Source organism: Aethalodelphis obliquidens, unplaced genomic scaffold (genome assembly GCF_003676395.1).
Source record: "Aethalodelphis obliquidens isolate GAN/ISIS:26980383/991018 unplaced genomic scaffold, ASM367639v1 scaffold102, whole genome shotgun sequence".
Classification (NCBI taxonomy): domain Eukaryota; kingdom Metazoa; phylum Chordata; class Mammalia; order Artiodactyla; family Delphinidae; genus Aethalodelphis; species Aethalodelphis obliquidens.
In genome coordinates this window covers 2,653,390-2,666,367 of record NW_020838046.1, presented here as the reverse complement: position 1 = coordinate 2,666,367, position 12,978 = coordinate 2,653,390, and the positions used below count along the sequence as shown (strand labels likewise).

The window sequence follows — 12,978 nt, the reverse complement described above, 5'->3', positions numbered from 1 at the left end:
AGAGTGGTTTGCTCAGAGAGGGCATGAAAGCTCTGTACTCTTTCCCCATATCTTGCCCTATTCATCTCTTCCACCTGGCTGTTCCCAAGTTATATGCTTTTATGATAAACCAGTGATGTAGTAGGTAAAATGTTTCTCTGTATTCTGTGAGCCACTCTAGCAAATTAATGGAACCCAAGGAGGAGGGTATGAAAACCTCTGATCTATAGTCGGTGGCTCGGAAGCATAGATGACAACCTGGACTTGGGGAGGAACTAAAGGTTCTTGACTTTGTTTTATGGCCAAACTATTATTTTGTCTTGCTTAACTGTTTTCCTTTGTTTCTGCATTTTCTCATTTCTCTGATTAAATTTGTTCTTTGAAAGTCGGGGGAGGCCTAGGAAGCTAAAGCTTTTTTACAAACAAGAGGCAGGGGACACAGGGGTCAGCTGGTGTCTGTCTCTGGGAAGGCCCCGCAGAGTCCTGCTGGGTTTCCTAAATAGAGTTTGGAGACCAGAAGAGGGAGCTCTCATGTGCTGCAATGACAGCGGAGCCCAATAGGAAGAAGAAAGAATGCTCCTCTTTTCTGGCAAGGACTCAGCCAATGAAGACAAGAACTCTTTGTTTACTGTGGCCCTCCCAACTTTCTTTTCCTCTCTATAAAAGTGTTCTCCTTCCCTTGCCATGTGGGGATTTGCATGAGGCTCACCATGGTTGCAGACCCCAAGTTGCAATTCTCTGCTGATCCCGAATAAACTTATCTTTGCTGGAGAAATACTGACAGTCTATTTGTTTCAGGTTAACAGACTTCAACACTTCTTTTCATCTTTTTGCTGGACTCAATTCGATCCCTAACAAATGGTTAGTTCCTCTCCCCAGCCTCCACCCCCATAAATGAGCTTAAAGAAACCTTTCCTTTAAGTATGGCTTATTTGGGTCCCACGCATTTTGATGTAGTAATTTCAGTATAAATGATTTCTAGGTATTTCTGATATTTCTCATTTTCTACCATGTTTATATCTTAGGATCTAAAAAAAGTATAATTTGAGGTAAAAATGATCATAAATGACAAAGATGGACATTACATTCTGATACAGTGAACACTAGATCAAGTCAACATAATCATCTTAAGCATAAATGCACTTCATATCACTTCAAAATACCAGCTAATTGCAATCCATGTGGAAATGGGTAAATCACCATTGTCACAGATTTTTAACACCTATCACACACAGACACTGAGAAATCAAATACAAACTAAGCAGTGATATATTTTTTTAAATCAATTAATTTACTTTTTGGCTGTGTTGGGTATTCGTTGCTGCACGCGGGCTTTCTCTAGTTGCAGCAGGTAGGGGCTGATCTTTGTTGTGATGCGTGGGCTTCTCATTGAGGTGGCTTCTCTTATTGCAGAGCATGGGCTCTAGGCAAGCGGGCTCAGTAGTTGTGGCTCGCGGGCTCTAGAGTGCAGGCTCAGTAGTTGTGGCGTATGGGTCTAGTTGCTCTGCAGTATGTGGGATCTTCCTGGACCAGGGCTCAAACCCGTGTCCCCTGCATTGGCAGGTGGATTTTTAACCACTGCGCCCTCAGGGAAGCCCACTAAGCAGTGATATTGAAGAGCTCAATAACACAATTAATAACCTCAAGATTTTGGAACTATAACCAGCAAGCAGAGGACCCACTTTCCTTTTGAGCACACAGGGACCATTTGCAAAAATAACCCATCCATTCAGTCATAGAGGAGAGCTCATTAAATTCCAAACTCTTGTGTTCTACATCTGTAGTGTAGTAAAGTATAAATTATTAACCAAATTGTAGTTACAAATTCTGTATATTTGGAAACTAAGTAATATATAGCTAGATAATATCTGGGTTAAAAAAGAGATCATATGGGGAATTAAAAATATTTAGATCCTAATAAAAAGAAATACCACCTAAAAGAATATATGTGATAGAGCTTAGCTGTACTTTAGAGTGGATACAGCTTTAAATGTATCAGGAATAAATACATGTTTAGAAACAAGTTTTCAAGCATATTATTATGAAAATCTAGAAAAGTCTGGAAAACTATTCTCACAGATAATACCATAATTGCAATTTATATTTGCCACTCACCTTTTTCCTTTCAATACGTTTAATTTGTTGGAAACCAACAAATACCCCATCCTGATTTTTTTCCCTCTTCAGTTCTAAAATGAGACAATAATTTTCTTTGAAGCAGAAAAATACAAATGAAAATATGAAAGAGTCCTTATTTAAGGCAGTCTGGTAGTTTTGTGGAGGTACCACCCTGACGTGTGTGGCTTTCAGCCTCTTTAGGTCAGACATGGGATGGACTGAACCATCCTGAACACCAATCTCAGCTTTAACACTCTGTGATTTTTTTTTTTTCATTAGAACATGGAAAATTTGGAGGAATATCATTCCAAATCTGACATCAATTCTGATGTTTGTGTTTTTCTCACAGGCAGTTAACTCAATTCTGTCACTACCTAACTGGAGATAGCATCAAGTCTCACAGGTTAAGGGCTCAGTTCTACAAGCCTGTCCCCAATTCAGACTCCAATTGAAAGTTCAGGTTGTCACCTGTGCTTCTGACTGACCCCACTATAGATCAGAAGTTTCCTTGTCTTCCTCCTTGGGTTTGATTACTTTGCTAGAGCAGTTCACAGAACTCTGAGAAACATGTTACTTACTAATCACCAGTTTATCATAAAAGGATATAACTTGGGAACAGCCAGGTACAAGAGATGCACAGGGCAAGGTATGGGGAAAGGGCACAGAGCTTCCATGCCCTCTCTGGGCATGCCACCCTCTCCAAATCTCCAGGTGTTCATCGACCTGGAAGCTCTCCAAACCCCATCCTTCTGGGTTTTTATGGAGGGTGGGACTAAAACTTCCAACCCTCTCTTACTAGATTGGTTCCCCTGGCAACCTGCTCCCATCCTCAAGAACTTTCCAAAAGTTACCTCATTAACACAAACCGTGATGTCACTGACAGAGGTTCGTTTTGAATATCAGGACAACTTTATGATTCTCATCACTTAGGAAATTCCCAGGGTTTTAGGAGCTCTGTGCTAGGAATAGGGAGGAAGGCCAAATATATATTTCTTATTATACATCACAATATCATAAACATAACGACTTCAAATTTGCCTCCTAGTAAGTTGTATTTCTTAGTCCTATTTCTGTCTTTTCTGAGAAATAAAAATTGCTTTCTATTCTTTTTCCACATGCCAGACATGAAATTTCCAGAGTTGTATCTTCTTAATCTCAACACCCTCAGCTCTTCAATCATTTCTCCTACACCCGTAGTTGAAGATCTCTTTACCATCCCCTTTTGTTTGGTTTGTGAAAACAGAACTTAAAATAGGGTAACTCGAAATGCAATAAAACACACATCAAATCATTAGGTTGATGTGCGATTACAACTTCCTTTAATGAAAACTTAAGGAGAGAAAAACTTTTCTCTCTTCTCATCTTAGTTTCATTGGCTGAGACCCCATAATTAGACTGACAAAAACAAACAAACAACCCATCGGATCAACAAGAGAAAAATAGTTTATTAATGCATATGGTGCACATCACACGGAAGAAATCTCAGGTTAGAACTTGGGCTTATACAGCATCTTAACAAATAAACCTGTAGAGAAGTGACAAGAGAAAGGAAAAGGGTTTTAGGCTTCCAGGGGTGTCAAGCTATGGGAAGGTAAATATTTGGGGGGAAACCAATGGAAGACAAGTGTCATTAGTGCAGGTCCATCTTGGCCCTGACTTTCCATCATCTTCACAGCCAGAAGACTTCCCCGAGAGGGCACTTATGGCGGTTTTCATTTTTCAGAAGTTTCTGCTTTTAGTCAGTTAAGGAAACTCTGGGAAGGCATCTTTCTGCAACTGTTGATCCTCATTTGCCTCCAGCTCAAAATAATCTTTATGCCAAAGTGACACATTTTGGGGTAGTATATTCTGCTACCCTTAGAATCCTTTATTTCTCTTCTAGTGGTCTATTTTTTTGTTACCTTAAAAAAAAAACTACTTTGTCACACTTATAGAAAATATTCAGATTTTTTCATTGTTACTAATTTAATCTCAAAACTTTATACTAACCTATTTAAAATACAATATTGAGAAATATGGAATATGGTTCAGAACCAGCAAAACCGGGAATTCTGCCCTTTCATGGTGAGGCATTCTCTTATTTAGTTCTTTTTTTAAAATAAAGCTTTGGGTTTTTTTTAATTAATTAATTAATTAATTTATTTATTTTCAGCTGCGTTGGGTCTTCATTGCTGCATGCAGGCTTTCTCTAGTTGCGGCAGGCAGGGGCTACTCTTCGTTGCAGAGCACGGGCTCTAGGTCCGTGGGCTTCAGTAGTTGTGGCACAGGGGCTCTGTAGTTGTGGCTCGTGGGCTCTACAGCACAGGCCCAGTAGTTGTGGCGCTCAGCCTTAGTTGCTCCATGGCATGTGGGATCTTCCCAGACCAGGGATTGAACCCATGTCCGCTGCATTGGCAGGTAGATTCTTAACCACTGCGCCACCAGGGAAGTCCCTTATTTAGTTCTTTGATGTCTTTGATGTCAGCATCAAGATGCTCAGAGCCTGCCAAGTGTCCTACTGTATCGGTGGTATTTATGAAATGTTATTCTGAGCAATAATTCAGACCATCACCCACTCTTATTCTGCCTCTGACCTGAAAGTGGGAGTCTTCAGTTCTCTGGATGGTTCAAGAAGCAGATGAGGGAGAGAATGCACATCTCTTCTTTTGCCCTCTCTTCTCCCATTCCTTGTCTCTCTCCTGGAGGGTACAAAGGAAGCTGGAGGGAAAATGCCAGTTTGAGTCTGTCTTGGAAAATGGGAATTCTGCACAACACAATTTTGATTCTGCTGGTCTTAACGAAGGATAGTGTGATACTGTGATGAGACCCTCTGGTCTATAGACATTTGTGATACTATAGTATCACAGGTGATGCTTGGATTTGTGAGTGGCAACTGAAGTTGCAGGGGGGCAGTCTTGTATCACTGAGCCCTTAACCTGTGGGGTTTGATGCTATCTCCAGGAGTGTCAAAATTAAGTTAAATTGTAAACACAGAGAATTGCCTGTTGTGGGGAAAAATCCACACATTGGAGTTGGGAGCAGGTCATGGATGGGTTCTAACAATGTTTGTCATTCCTCATTTCCAAAAATCTTTCATGCATACATCTTCAAATTGATGGCTGCTATAATTTGCTGAGTCATTCCCCTATTATTGGACTTTAAGCTTCCCCCCCTCCCAAATAGTGATATGACAAACACTTCTCCAGACCAAACCAAATGACGATTTATTTCCACTTTGGGTTAGTTTTATAGAACATATTTTGAGAAAAGGAATTCCAAAGGTTATGAAAAATCTGAAGATCCTTAACACATACTGCTACATTGTCTCCCAGAAGCAATATCTGCAAAATCAGGTTTTTTTTGGTTGAAACCCAGCAGGAGGGACTTCCCAGGTACAAAATCCCCTCCATATCCCCCATTCCTTGTTTGTAGAAAAAGGCATTAGTGTCCTAGGCCTTCCCTGAGTTTGGAGGAGCAGACTCAGGCTCTAATTAGGGAAGTGATGGAAGGCAGAAACAAAGGAAAAGCATTAAGCAAGAGAGCTTGAAAAATAGTTCAGCAATAAAACAGAGTCCTATTTCCTCCTCAAGGGACATAATAATAATCTGATGCAAATTCTTGAGTTGTTCTGCAGAAACTAAGACCCCCACCCAGGTGGAGGATGGTGACTACATGCTGACAAGCAGGTAGACCCAAGACTGGTTGGCACCAGTGTTGGAACCAGATGTTTAGGATTTCTGAAATATCCCCTTGTCATCTCATCACCAGCCAGTCAGAAGAAAGTCCCCCAGCTGCTTACCCCAAATGCTGCCTTTAAAAACCTTTCCCTAAAATCCACTGGGGAGTTTGGGCTTTTTGAGCATGAGCTGCCCATTCTCCTTGCTTGGCACCCTGCATACTTTCCTTCACCACAACTCAGTGTCAGCAGACTGATTGGCTTTGCTGCGACATGGATGAATGGACCCAGGTTTGGTTTAGTAACAGGGTCTCCCAACTTAATAGTGAAAAAAAAAGGTCTCACTTTACGTTTCTATTTCTTGGTAACTGGTTAGAGTGTGTATTTTTTCTCATGTCTATTCAGCATTTGCATTTTCTCTGTGAGCTGACAAATTCCATGGGGCAGGGGGTATTTTTCCGTTGTACTTTTCAGTTCCAAATTGTATGAACTCTTTGTATATTTGTGGCTGACATCTTCCTAGTTTGGTTATTTGCCTTTAATGGTTGTGCCTGATTATTTTTCACACTCACTGAATTATCATGGCCTTTGCTCATTGATTTTCTTTTTCTTTTCCCCCACTTTTCTCTCCACTGTGTTCCTAGTCTACCCAACAAATCAGCTAGGCTCGGCCTGAAGTGCTTTCCTCCTTCTAACAATTGCTCCACAGAACTAACCTGTTTTCCAGTCACACTTCCAACCGCTCATTTAGTGCATTTTCAAGTCTATGCCAGTGTAAACAAAGAGAATAGAGTGTCACTCATCACCCTGTTATAGAAAGAGGTAAGTTGCAACCCACTACAGTCGCCCACTGACAGTGTGCCCTGAGGGGAATTCAAGATGGGGGAAAAAATGATGAAACATTCTGCACTTTGGATTTACCAGGCCCCCAGACAGTTAAAATGCATATCTAAGGAATACTTTCAATGACCCCATATTCTTGCATCTTCCCATAGATAGAAAAGCACTAAAATCAGTAACTTGAGATATCTGTTCCTTGTGATTAGCAGTAATATTTTATCAAAATGTATGCTTGACTACAAGTATTTCCCAGCCAAAACAATTCTAATATATACTGGCTCCTCCACTACCTCTTTGGACCAGTCCCTTCAGAGGAAAGGAGAGGCTGTGTGGATAAAGACAACCAGCTTGCCTTATTAGTAAACAAAGGATGTTGTGGCACCACAGCCACCCCAACTGTGCACCCTGAGGGGATTCAGAAAGGAGAAAAACAGGGTACTGGCCCTAGATGGTTAAGGTCCCTATCAAAGGAATGATTCCAATAAGCCCAGACTATTGTATCTTCCCATACATTAAAAAAAAAAGCACTAAATTCATTAATTTAAGATGTCTGGTTTTTTTGTTTGTTTGTTTGTTTTGCGATACGCGGGCCTCTCACTGCTGTGGCCTCTCCCGTTGCGGAGCACAGGCTCCGGACGCGCAGGCTCAGCGGCCATGGCTCACGGCCCGGCCGCTCCGCGTCATGTGGGATCTTCCTGGACTGGGGCATGAACCCCTGTCCCCTACATCGGCAGGCGGACTCTCAACCAGTGCGCCACCAGGGAAGCCCCCGGTTTTCTTCAACAGTAATCTTTTGTTGTTCCAAACCTGGTTTGTGTTGCCAAAACTCCTATAATACCTGGCTCCTGAGAGGTTCTCTTCCTGGCTTAGGTCCTTAGCAAGTCTGCCAAATAAAATATAACCCTCAACGTTTAGGTTGTGCATTTTCTTCAGTCAACAGCTATTTCCTGGCTACAGGCCTCAGTAAGGTGCCTGAATAAAACTTAACTTTTACGTGTTTTTTGTTAAGTCAACATCAGATTTAAAAAAAAACAAAAAAAGTCCCCACAAAACCAAAGAGCAATACCTAGAAAGATTTTGCACTTATGCGGAATAACAGATTCACTTTTTTTTTTTTCTTTTTTTGCGGTACGCGGGCCTCTCACTGTTGTGGCCTCTCCCGTTGCGGAGCACAGGCTACGGACGCGCAGGCTCAGCGGCCATGGCTCACAGGCCTAGCCGCTCCGCGGCTTGTGGGATCTTCGCGGCGGGGCACGAACCCGTGTCCCCTGCATCGGCAGGAGGACTCTCAACCACTGCGCCACCAGGGAAGCCCCAGATTCACTTCTAAAAAATTAAAAATTGCATTTTTTTAAAACCAAGTGCTTGGTTAAAACAACAAAAAACCAAAAACAAACCACCAGACCGCTCCTTCCCTAAACCTTTTTTGTCTTTAAAGAAATGCTAACGAATTTCCTGGTACGGACCTGGAGACTGGTAGCCCTGGGTCTTATCACAAGTCTTCACTCTGAATCAATGAGTTTCCTCGTCGCTGGATTCCCCGTGCCTGAGGCTCAGGGGCGAACTGGGGACCTAAAGCCTGGGCTCCAGGTAGGACGTTGGCCACCCACGTGGGGTGGCCCTCACAAGACGTGTTCCTCTGAGAGTCCACGCCGGACCTACGCACGCGGGGAAAGCACACGCGGTTCGGTGCCTACAGAACGATTTCACGTGGGAGGGTGCCCAGGAAGCGTCCCACGCAGGCCGTATTCCAGCCCAGTCCCCACCCCGCGTGGGCGTTGCGCCCGGAGGAGGTGCTTGCAGCTCAGGTCCTAGCAGCTTACAAAAAAGACGTTTAAAATGGACTTTTCAAATAAAACTGTTTCCCTTTCGCACACGAGTCACTTATGGGAGAAGTGACAATCCCTGTAAGATTTCAGCGTGCAAGGACGTGGGTCGGCCCGCGGGCGGGAGACTGAAGCGCGTCACTGTTAGCTGGGCGGGGCGGGGGGGGCGGAGAGAGTGTACATCGCTGCCAGGACCCAGGCGGAGTGTAGCGGCCTGTCAGGACCCGGGAGACTGGAGTACACCACTGCCAGGACCCTGCGTGGAGCACACGCCTGCCAGGACCCTGCGCCGGGCGCCCAGCTATCCCAGTCGCCATTCTTGTCCTTCGTCCCTGCTCTCCATCCCCGTCCGCACATCCCCGTCCCCGGCTCTCCGGCCGCGCTTTTCCTGCGTCCCGGTCCCCGGCTTTCCCCCGTGTCTCCGGCCTCGCCAGCCCAGCCACCTGTGCTCCCCGGTCCGCGTCCCTGTCTGTGCCCTCCTCGAGGGCCCCGCCGCCGCTGCCCTGGCGCTTCCCGCGGGCCCAGCCGAGGCCGCCTGCGCCCTGTGCCAGCGCGCGCCTCGCGAGCCGGTGCGCGCCGACTGCGGCCATCGCTTCTGCCGGGCGTGCGTGGTGCGATTCTGGGCGGAGGAGGACGGGCCCTTCCCGTGTCCCGAGTGCGCCGACGACTGCTGGCAGCGCGCTGTGGAGCCCGGCCGCCCGCCGCTCAGCCGCCGCCTGCTGGCGCTCGAGGAGGCTGCCGCGGCGCCCGCGCGCGACGGCCCGGCCTCTGAGGCGGCGCTGCAGCTGCTGTGCCGAGCCGACGGGGGCCCGCTGTGCGCCGCTTGCCGCATGGCCGCGGGGCCCGAGCCGCCCGAGTGGGAGCCCCGCTGGAGGAAGGCGTTGCGCGGCAAGGTGCGCGCGGGCGGCGTCCCATGCGCTGCCCTTCCCCGGAGGGTGCCCTGTCCCCCTTCCCATCCCCAGACTGCGCCCTGTTCTCCCTCCGTATTATCCGGATGGCACCCTGGTCCCCAATCTCCATCTTTTGGACGGTGCTCTGACCCCCCCCCCCAATACCCCAGTTGTTGCCCTGTCCCTTTTGCTTCCTTCCTCTGTACGGTGCGCAGAACCCTTTCTCCCATCCCTGGACGGTGCCTTGTTCCCCCATTCCCTACCCCCAGAAGTTGCTTCCTCTCCACTACCCTACCTTCGGAAGGTATCCAGTCCCCCTTTCCCCATCCCTGGACAGTGCCCTTTCTCCCCATCGTCCCCCGCTTCCCCCCAGGATGCCCCTGCCGCCTTCTCGGTGTTGTACTGGCCTGACCCACCCCGCAGGGGCAGACAGTCCTGCTGTGGGCCCCGCCCCCATGCCTTGCCCCTTTTGTGTTACTGCCCTGCCCCCACGAGCAAAGTCCCCTGTTAGGGGACGGGGCCTGAGGCTATCGGCCCCTCTGGAGTCCTGTGCGCCCCCCTCCCATTCCGTCTTCTCTCGAGTCCCTTAACCTACTTTGTTCTGGAACCTTTTCCACTGTGCTTTCATCCGTTACATGTGGCACTTGATTCTGGGTCGGAACCTGCCATCGGAGAGTCTGGTCACAGCTGGGGTCTGGGGATCCCAGGGACCCGCTGTGTGTGTGGTGGGCTCAACTTTATTTCTTAGAGAATAAAGACAGCCAGGCCCCTGGAGTGGAAACAGTGTGGTCCCTGCCCACCAGAGGGGAGAGAGTAGCACGTTTGAGGGTACATGTGTCAGGGGTTGGGTCCTGGGGTCTCCTGGGTAAACAGTGGAGTGTAGCATCCAGGGGCTTGCTTGGGGCTAGAGCATGTGGCCAGGGGACTGGTGTTGTTCTTTCCTCCTGGTGAAGGACCCCACCTATCCAGTCAGCGCATGGAGCTGGGCAGGCCCTGGGTGTGGCCATCCTCACCCCAAAGAGACCACCCTCCATCCCTACGCTGGGGACAGTAACACTAGGGACCCCAATGGATGGTCTTGTGTACAGTTACCCTGTTGGATTCTTAGCACAAATATTTCTCTCAGACTGGAGAGAGCATAGTGGGTCACTAAGACCACCCTCTCTGGTGCCTGCAGGGTTTTGAGGTGTCTGGTGGGCCAAGACCATGAACTGAGGCCTCTGGACCGTCAGGGGATTCTGGTGGTGCAGTGTCCCTCTGGACTGGGCTTAGGTGGGCCCCAGACCTTCAGAAGTGGTCACACACCCCATAACCAGCATCTCTTTCCAGGAGAACAAGGGATCTGTGGAGATCATGAGGAAAGATCTGAACGATGCTCGGGACCTGCATGGCCAGGCTGAGTCCGCCGCTGCTGTGTGGAAGGCAAGTGGGGTGGGGTTGGAGTCCATGTGAACAAGGAAACGTGGCTGTGTACCCCTGACCCTATTTGGCAGGGCGGTCAGGGGACTCTCCTCCCTTGAGGTGGTCGGTGGTGGGGCGGTGGGGGGCGGTGTCTCGGGGTAGCCCGAGGACACGGGTATCCCTCCCTGCCACCCACCCATCCTGTAGGGACATGTGATGGACCGGAGGAAGAAGGCCCTGACTGACTACAAGAAGCTTCGGGCCTTCTTTGCTGAGGAGGAGGGGCGCTTCCTGCAGGAAGCAGAGAAAGAGGAAGGGTCCCTGGACGACGAGGATGAGGACCCAGCGGAGAGGTTCAGGTCCCTGCTGCAGGCTGTGTCGGAGCTGGAGAGGAGGCACCGCAACCTGGGCCTCAGTATGCTGCTCCAGGTGGGCACCCTGTCCTGGTGGCCAGGGGAGTGCAGAGCGGGCACAGATTCAAGAATTAGCAAGGTGGTAGCTTACCAAGAGAGAAGCCTTTAGACCGCTGCCTGGCTTCCATTTGGGGCTGAATTTCAGGAATGAGTAATCCAGGAGACTCTCCAGCTTCCATGTGGGAAGAAACATTTGCAGAGAGGGGGGACTTGCATCCCAATATTGAAGCACTGGGCCCCTGCCCTATCCTGGGGCTCTACACGTAGGAGATGGCTCTGAGGTCAGGAGAGGCAGGGATCCTGGCGAGGATGGTGGTTGCCATGCCCTCATCCTGAATGTCCTTTACACTGTGCCCTGAGGCTTTGCCTAAATCTGGAGATTCTGGGCTCTTTGCAACCCTGAGTCTGAGCCGGGAGCCAGCAGCCTCTGTCTTACCTCCTCTGAGCTGAGAGGTGTCATTTCACTTCTGGCAATACTGGTTAATCAGCTCCAAGTGGGTGGTGACTGTGGGTGAGGAGACAGACGTGTGGGTCTGGTGGGGCTGGGTTCTCCAGTCACCTGGCTTCCAGGATAGAAGCTCCCTCACTCCTTCTCTCTCTTCCCATGCAGTGATGTGCTGCTTGCCCAGGCACTGGGCAGAGGAAGCTCGTTCCATCCCTGGCCTGAAGCAGCTCCTCCATCCGCCTCCTTCTGGACCCCCCTGTCATCCTTCAAGACACCCCAACCCTGAGTGTCTTCTCCTAGGTGTAGATGTGGGCTGCGAACTCTAAGTGCCCACCTTGAGTTGCTGAAGACAGTGCTCCTCAGAAGAGTGTTTGTGTTCCCTTTTCCTCTAGGTGTTCATGTTTCTAGGCTATAAACATTTCACTGTAGAGATCTGTATTGGGGGTAAGTTAACCTAAGTGTATCCCAACTCCATAAAGCTCTTTTCGCTGCCCCAAGTCTTGTCAGATTTGCCGGGGTCTCCATGAGCTGTGGTCGTCATCTCCAGGAGGCCTGGGCTGTCCAGACCTGACACCTGCCCCATTTAAATGCAGCCTGTAACGGGGCTGCTCCACCAGACATGCACACCCAGGCCCACAGACCCCCACCCATGCATTGGGCATAGCAGTTAAGATTAAATTTGGGGTGAGTGTCAAGGGAAAGGAGTGTTCAGGGTGCCTGGGTGGGGAGGGCGGGCAGATCAGACCTGTCACCTCTGCTTGCGGTCCTCCAACAGCGTATGTTGCACAAACCTACACCTACAGCTTGAGGTCTATCCACAGAAACATGAGAACCTTGAGGTCCTCATGGAGTCTGCGTGTCAGGGGCAGTGCAGACCCTTGCTGGCCATATCCTCCAGGCTCTGTCCTGCTCTGCCTCCGAGGGTGTCTACTCAGCCGGCTCTCATTTCTCTTCTCCATCTTCCATCCCTTGGATGCCAGTGGTTTTCCCCAGAGCCTGCCTTAGCATCACCCTCTATCTGCCCTGTCCACCTGCCTGTCCCTCCACTGACCCAGGACTTTTCCTGGGGCAGGAGGAGCAGTCCCAGGCTCAGGCCATCCCCAGGCCTCGCCTTGGTGTTTCATTTCCCCGTACCTCTGGCTTCTCTTCATATTTCCTCTGCTGGACGAATTTAGCAAAACCTCTTAGTAGTGTCATTGTGTAGATTCCTCCAAAAGACGAAACTGCAGCAGCGCAAAGTGACAAGGTCAAGGGGCCCAAGAATTGACACAGGTGTTAAGGATGGTGGTTGGGGCTGTGAGTCATTCCCAAAAGAGCAGCTTTATGATCGATGGCCCGTTTCTGGACGAAGCCTCTCAAGATGGGAGTCACTGGCCTTTGGTGCTGCTGGCCTCTTGTGTTTCTGTGAGCT

At 48.8% G+C, this 12,978-nt stretch overlaps 1 protein-coding gene across 1 annotated transcript; it reads left to right on the top strand.

Annotated features, from left to right (window-relative positions):
* Positions 1 to 8,107: 8,107 nt before the first annotated feature.
* RNF187 (ring finger protein 187) lies at positions 8,108 to 12,064 on the top strand. Its single transcript, XM_027096436.1, has 5 exons — positions 8,108 to 8,182; positions 8,292 to 9,311; positions 10,638 to 10,730; positions 10,917 to 11,138; positions 11,733 to 12,064. Exons 1-5 carry the CDS (start codon positions 8,108 to 8,110, stop codon positions 11,733 to 11,735), a joined length of 1,413 nt encoding a protein of 470 aa, XP_026952237.1. The 3' UTR covers positions 11,736 to 12,064.
* Positions 12,065 to 12,978: the final 914 nt, after the last annotated feature.

Bases quoted from the DNA above. Each gene is read 5' to 3' on its own strand.
- RNF187 (XM_027096436.1), top strand. From the start codon at position 8,108: ATGAGTTTCCTCGTCGCTGGATTCCCCGTGCCTGAGGCTCAGGGGCGA. The intron at 8,183-8,291 runs GTAGGACGTTGG...CGGTGCCTACAG, and splicing joins ACCTAAAGCCTGGGCTCCAG to AACGATTTCACGTGGGAGGG. The intron at 10,731-10,916 runs GCAAGTGGGGTG...CCCATCCTGTAG, and splicing joins CCGCCGCTGCTGTGTGGAAG to GGACATGTGATGGACCGGAG.